This window comes from Nannospalax galili, unplaced genomic scaffold (genome assembly GCF_000622305.1).
Source record: "Nannospalax galili isolate Female #2095 unplaced genomic scaffold, S.galili_v1.0 scaffold371, whole genome shotgun sequence".
In the NCBI taxonomy this organism is placed as follows: Eukaryota; Metazoa; Chordata; class Mammalia; order Rodentia; family Spalacidae; genus Nannospalax; species Nannospalax galili.
This window is the reverse complement of record NW_008331606.1, coordinates 6,249,173-6,255,592: the sequence shown is the minus strand read 5'-3', so window position 1 is coordinate 6,255,592 and position 6,420 is coordinate 6,249,173. Positions and strand designations below refer to the sequence as shown.

Below are 6,420 nucleotides of genomic sequence, written 5' to 3'. Positions count from 1 at the left end.
AGAGAGAGAGAGAGAGAGAGAGAGAGAGAGAGATCTTTACAGACCACAGGGTAAAGGAGGCTGCTGCATTTTTGGTGATGTGTATTCAGCAAAAAGGAGCCAATCCCAAAGTATGGCCTTGAAGTATTAGGCTCAGATTTAGAAAGCTCCTTAGGAAGTACATTGTGCTCTCCTAATCTCCAGGCTCTTCTCCCTCAGAATCACAGGGCCACAAGCATGGATTGTGCTAACTTTCATGAGCCCAGAGGTATGTTGTCACACACATAGGCATCTTCATTTATCACCTCTATTATGTGGCAATCTGTTGCTGACTCTAGGGAAACCAGAGGCAACAGATTCTATCTTACACAAGTTTGGAGAGTTGTGCTACGTGATCCCCCAAACTTTGATGTCACTGAACTACCTCTTTCAGACAGAATCAGGGCAGTGAGATTTCAAAAGTATGGGGGTCGGGGGGGCACAAAGAAGGTAGTCTGAAATGATTGCACAGGGAACAGGTGTCTTATTTGGAGAATCTAGGTATTTGATAACTTTATTTGGATTATTCATGAGGGAGAAGAGGAGAGGGAAGACTACAGGAAGGTTGCTTGAGAGAGGGAAATAGATGACATAAATCCTGGACCAGAACAGTTTTAAATTTGTCTTAGTTTGGGAGGTTGAGAACCAAAATGGAATGAAACAATTACTTCCTCAACCTATGCCACAAACTTTGTAATAATAAGGTTCAGGAAAGGTAGGCCCAAGCTGTGAGATCATGTTAAGGAAAGGAAAAGGAAGAAGAGAGAGAAAAGGGAAAGGAAAGGGATGAATGAGGGAGATAAAGCCATTCCTAATTCAGGACAAGTTGCTTTCTTTTTTTTATTATTTTTATGTGTGTGATTGTATTGCCTGCATGTATGTAAGTACACCCATGATGTACAATGCCTCTGGATGTCAGAAGAAGGTGTTGATTCCACTGGAACTAGAGTTATAGACAGTGGTTAGATGCAATGTGGGTGCTGGGACTCAAACCTGAGTCGTCTGCAAGAGCAGCCAGTGCTCTTAATCACTGAGCCATCTCTCCAGTCCCCTAATTTGTTTTCTTTAGATGCAGGCAGTAATGTGGCAATGATGAGGTGATTTTCGGTTTCCCAAAGGGTCTCAGCATAAACCATGCATCATTCTGGAGCAAGTGGCTTGTTTGTGTCACTGTCAACTAGGCCCAGCTCATGCTTTGGGGGTAGAGGATGTAAGGAGATACTGTGTGTGTGTGGGAGGGGGTCTGCTGTTTCTATTTTTGCTTTGTGGGAAAAGAACCAGCCCCAGGAGTGACATTTCAGAATAAATAAAAAGTAAAGAAAAGAGTCTCTCAGACCTCTCAGCTTCTTTTTACACCCCAACACTATGAAGAGAATGAGCATTCATTAATAAGAGAGGGAGAGATAATAAGAGCAAGACATAGCGATCAGAAACCGCATTTCATCCAGGCCAGTGCACTTTTCTAGCGGGCCCCCATGCCATGGATTCCACTCAAGAATACAGCAAATTTATCAAGAGCAAAGGCAGAGAAAGAGCTGCGTGTTTGCAACCAGGAAAGGGGGAAATCCTGGGATGCTTTTTAGCCCGATGAAACGAACATAGTAGACACTCAATAAATATTAGCCAAAGAATGAAATCATCTATTTAGGGAATACTTAGCAGGGAACAAAAGTTAATCCCTACACTTATGCACATATATTTCCTTCCAAATTTTAGGCACTTTTCTCATTTGATTTATGTGGTTTTCCACTTGTAAAGCGAAAGCCGAATTAGACAATATTTGATGATGTCCTTCCTGCTTCCCTGAGTGTCGCCTTCTGATATCATGTTTTAGACACTTACTCTTAGCTTTGCTCTTTTTTTTTCTCCCTGCCACTTTGTCTGCTATTCTTTCAAGGGTGGGGGGCAAAAAGAAACAAAAAGCTAGTGAACATAAAAGGCTCTGAAGTAAAGATTTTTAAAAGATAGTTGGTCAGTCTATGCAAAGCATAAAGCAAACATTTCCTTTTTAAATATAGGACTTTTAAAAGTAGTTTTTATATGTAATAAGCATTGAAAACATCAAATTAAAATGAGCATGATTTGTTTGGTTGGTTGATTGGTTTTTGAGACAGAGTCCCATTCTGTAGCCCAGGCTGGCCTTGAATTTGCTGCGTACATGAAGCTGGGCTCAAACTCACAGAGATCAGAATGCTTTTTCCTGCAATTTCTCCGTTTTACAGAGTATCCCAATGTATTAGGTAATCTTTTGTTCATAATGACCTTGGATACTACTGATAGAGTTTGAGAAACATTCATTTGATCACATTTAAGTGACCCACTCAGTCAAATTTTAATATATGGTTGTCAGGAATAAACTACAATTTCTCCTGAGTTTTCTTGCTTATATTTTATTTATTTTTGTTTATATATTATTATATTTAGTGAGTGGGGACACTTGCCATGGTGTTTGTGTAGAGGGTAAGGGACAACTTGTGGGAGTCAGTTTTCTCCTTATATACCATGAGTGTGGGTTCTGGCAATGAAACTCAGGTCGTCAGACTTGCAAGTAAAGTATCTTTACCTGATGAGCCATCTCTCCAGCCATTTTCTTAGGTTTTCAAAATTACATTTGTTTGCTAAGAAAAAAATGTCATAAGGAAGGGTTCAATAGGATAATGTATGTGAGGACATCACAATCCTTGAGGCATAATAAATTGCTAGCTTGAATTAAACTGTTTCCTATGTCTTGATTTAACGTTTATTGTGAAAACTGTTTTGTTTTGGTTTCCTGTTGGGCTTATACATAATAGGGTACCAATCCTAATCAGTGCAGAGTCTATTCTACATATGAAGGAGGGGTATGCATTTTATACCAAAACAACATGAAAAAGTTACTTAAAGAGGCCATGTGCCACCATGCCAGGCTTGTGTAGCTCACAGATAGAGCACTTGCCTAGCGTATGTGAAGACCTGGGTTTTATCCCAAGCTCCATCTCCAAAAATGCATAAGAAGCCATGATAGTCATCTGTAAACAGGTGAGCTCAAACAATGAAATTAAATTTTAGTTCTGCCTCACATGGCAGTTTTCCTCTTCACAGTGCTTTATGACAGTCTTTTGCTTCAAAATCTCACATTTTAACTTTACAAAAGACATAAGCTAATTTGTCTCTTGTATTTTTGTGTGTTCTAGAAATCTTCACTAGACGCCTTCCTATTTCTTTGAGTTGTTACCCGACCGGCTACAAGGATGAAAATGTTCAAGTTGCTAGGAGGGTTGCTGTTCCTCACCTGTATGTTTTCTGTCTACCCTGGACAGAATCAAGTGTCTGTGCTATGCTCCACTGATTGGTTCATGGTCACCGTCCACCCCTTCTTGCTGAATAATGATGTCTACGTACACTTTTACGAGGTGCACTTGGGCCTGGGTTGTCCCGCCAACCACATTCATCCACACTTCTACCAGTTTACCTACCGTGTTACAGAATGTGGCATCAGAGCCAAGGCCATCTCTCAAGACATAGTTATCTACAGCTCTGAGATCCACTATGCTTCCAAGGGTTCATCATCTAGATATGTGATCCCCGTGTCATGCGCTGCCCATCAACGCTCCCCCTGGCTCACTAAGCCCTATTCTGTGAGAGCAGCTAACAATAACATGGCCGTGACCCAGAAAGATGAGTCGTGCTACCAGGTATTCAGCTTGCCACAGTCCAACCAAAGATCGAACTGCAGCTGTCCACCTTGTGTCTTCAAGCAAGAACGCATCTAGACCCCATACCACAAGGCAGAGTCTTGGGAGGCCCATTTTGAATACCCACCTTGCTTCACTGATTTTTATGAGAACTGGTGTGTTCACTCAGATGGCCTGAAGAAACCCATGTAATGTTCAGATTTGGGGGCTTCTGAAAATTCCCTTTCTAAAATTAGTATGTAGCATTTTCTGCCATCAGTCAAATAAGTGTTATTATGGCTCTCTTAAGAGCACTTTTGTGAAAGATCAATTCATATTTAGCTGAATATAGCTTTTTTACTATTTTTGTATCTTTTTGAATAATAAAATTCTGATGGCATTAAAATATCACTTGGATATTTTTGGATTCATAAACACATCTCACTTTTTCTATTGACCAGGCATTATTCTAAGTGGTTTGCCAACATTGATGGCTGGGTTCTTTTCTCTAAGATGACTTCTTTCCCTTTTAGTTTCCTCTAGAATGCCTTTCCCAGCAGAATCTCATCCTCCAAATCCCCACTTCCCTTACTCTGTGCACCACTGGTTTAGGACTTAGCTATGAGTCTTCCTCCTTTGATCTACAGCTGTGTCACTTTTCATGCATGGAAAGCATAAGCCATGCTAGTGATCTTTAAATCTCCAGTGATTCTAAGGACCAAATGAGTCAAATTCTTAAAGCTAGATGTGACTTCCCAAGCCTGAGCTGGATCTTGTGGCACTTTGAAAGAAGTCCTCCCACCTCAACATTTGTACTTGATCAGTGTGGCTGTCCATTAGCTTTCTCAAAGACTTGGAGTAATAAGAGTAAGTGAATAATAATTAAACAAATATTGATTATTCAATATTACAATGCAGATCTGGCTCTAGACACTGACTGAGGAAATGACAGTGAACAGAAAGGGACTCAGAGAAATTGAGGTCATATAGCTAGTAAACAAATAAGTAAATAAAGATAAATTCAGATAGTGACAAGCGCTATGAAGAACTTCAAACAAGATGACATAAGGGAAAGTGGGGCAGGACCAGAGTTGTCAAGGACGGCTCTGAAGTCTTGCCAATTGAACTGTGCCTTGAATGTGAAGAAGGATCCTGTCCTTGGATGATCTGGGCAGAAAACATTCCAGATAGTAAAAGCATCTCATCTAATCCTCACTATAACCTTAAGAGAGAAGTAGTCTTATTGCATCCATTTTATAAATAAGGAAATTATATTTGGAAGGCAGAGACAGGAGGATTCCTGTAAATTTGGACTAATCTTATCTACATAGACTCTGTCTCAAAAAAAAAAAACGCAAGAAAAAAAGGAATTTGAGGAATGGAATGATTAATAAAGTAGTCCAAGGCCACATACCTAACTAAGAAGCAGACTGTTTCAAAACATTATGGTATACATCAAAAGCATAAAATTCTTTTTTAGAACTTATTATGTTTTAAATTATGTGTGTGTGTCTGTGTGGGAGTATCTACATGTGAGTACAGTTGCCCACAGAAGCCAAAAGAGGGTTGTTGGATCCCTTGGAACTGGAGTTACAGGCAATTGTGAGCTGCCCGATGTGTGTGCTGGGAACCAAACTCAGGTCTGTGGAAGAACAATATGTGTTCTTAAATACTGAGCCAATCAATTTTTAAAAATTGCCAGGCATGGTAGCATATACTTTTAATCCCAGCATTCAGGATGCAGAGGCAAACAGATCCCTCTGAGATCAAGCCTAGCCTAGTCTACATAGCGAGTTCCAGGCCAGTTGGGGCAACATGGAGACCCTGTATCAAGAAAACAAAAAATAAAAAAAATGCTAAGCCATCTCTCCAGCCACTACACACAATTCTTATTTTCCAGTTAAAAAAAAAAAACAAATCGACACACGCTCTCACTATGTAACCCTGTTTGTCCTGGAGCTCTCTTTGTACACCAGGCTGGTTTCACATTCACAGAGACCCACTTGACTCTGCCTTCCAAATGCTGGCATTAAAGCCATGTGCTATCATGCCTGTCTAAATTGATTTTTCAAGAAACGATGTTTTAACAAAATGTATATTAATATAGATAAAGGGTTTCAATAGGTAAGCAGATATTAGAAATGTAATCATCAAGAAAAATTCAATTATGATAGCTAAAGAAACACAGTGATTCATTTCAATATTTCTTTCCCCTTCTTGAGAAAAGTCAGGTAATAATCCCTGGAGGCAGGGTATCCATGCAACAAATGTCTATTACAGTTATCTGTGTCAATCACTACATTAGATGTTGGGGGTTCAGTGGCAGTATAATGTGGAGGAACCAAGTAAAGATGCCTACAGAGTTAGAGGCTGTAGAGGGTAGTCCAGCCTGGAGAATGGGCCTGTGCAAAGACACGAGGACCAGGGCTGAGGTTGCTGGACAGAGTGCTAGTACAATACAATGGAGACAGAAGGGACAGATGATAGTGGTAAGCAGTGAAAAGAGTAGGACGGGCACCAAAGACAACTGAAGTGATCAGAGATGGACAGTGAAATAATGACTCGTGAAATGATTGGGAGAAGAGCAGGGTGAACTCTAGTCAGCAGGGCAATGATAAATCAAGATGGAGTAAACCTAGGATGCATGGAATTGGAAGTGACTGAGGAAGATCTTATATCAAAGTTAGAATTTCAGTGAGTGAAGTTGGAGGAGAAGGGCATTCAAGGCAAAGAGAATGGCCAAAAGAAA

General features: G+C 40.2%; 1 protein-coding gene across 3 annotated transcripts in view; it reads left to right on the top strand.

The window, feature by feature from the left end:
- The window catches only part of Plac1 (placenta enriched 1), a 202,976-nt gene extending 198,964 nt beyond the window's left edge, over positions 1-4,012 (top strand). For all 3 annotated transcript variants that reach the window (XM_029560405.1, XM_029560404.1, XM_008826778.2), the window contains one exon: positions 3,192-4,012. In XM_029560405.1, the coding sequence (XP_029416265.1) occupies positions 3,249-3,770 (522 nt within the window). In that variant the 5' untranslated portion in view covers positions 3,192-3,248 and the 3' untranslated portion in view covers positions 3,771-4,012. The remainder of the gene's footprint in view (positions 1-3,191) is intronic.
- The last annotated feature ends 2,408 nt before the right edge of the window (positions 4,013-6,420 follow it).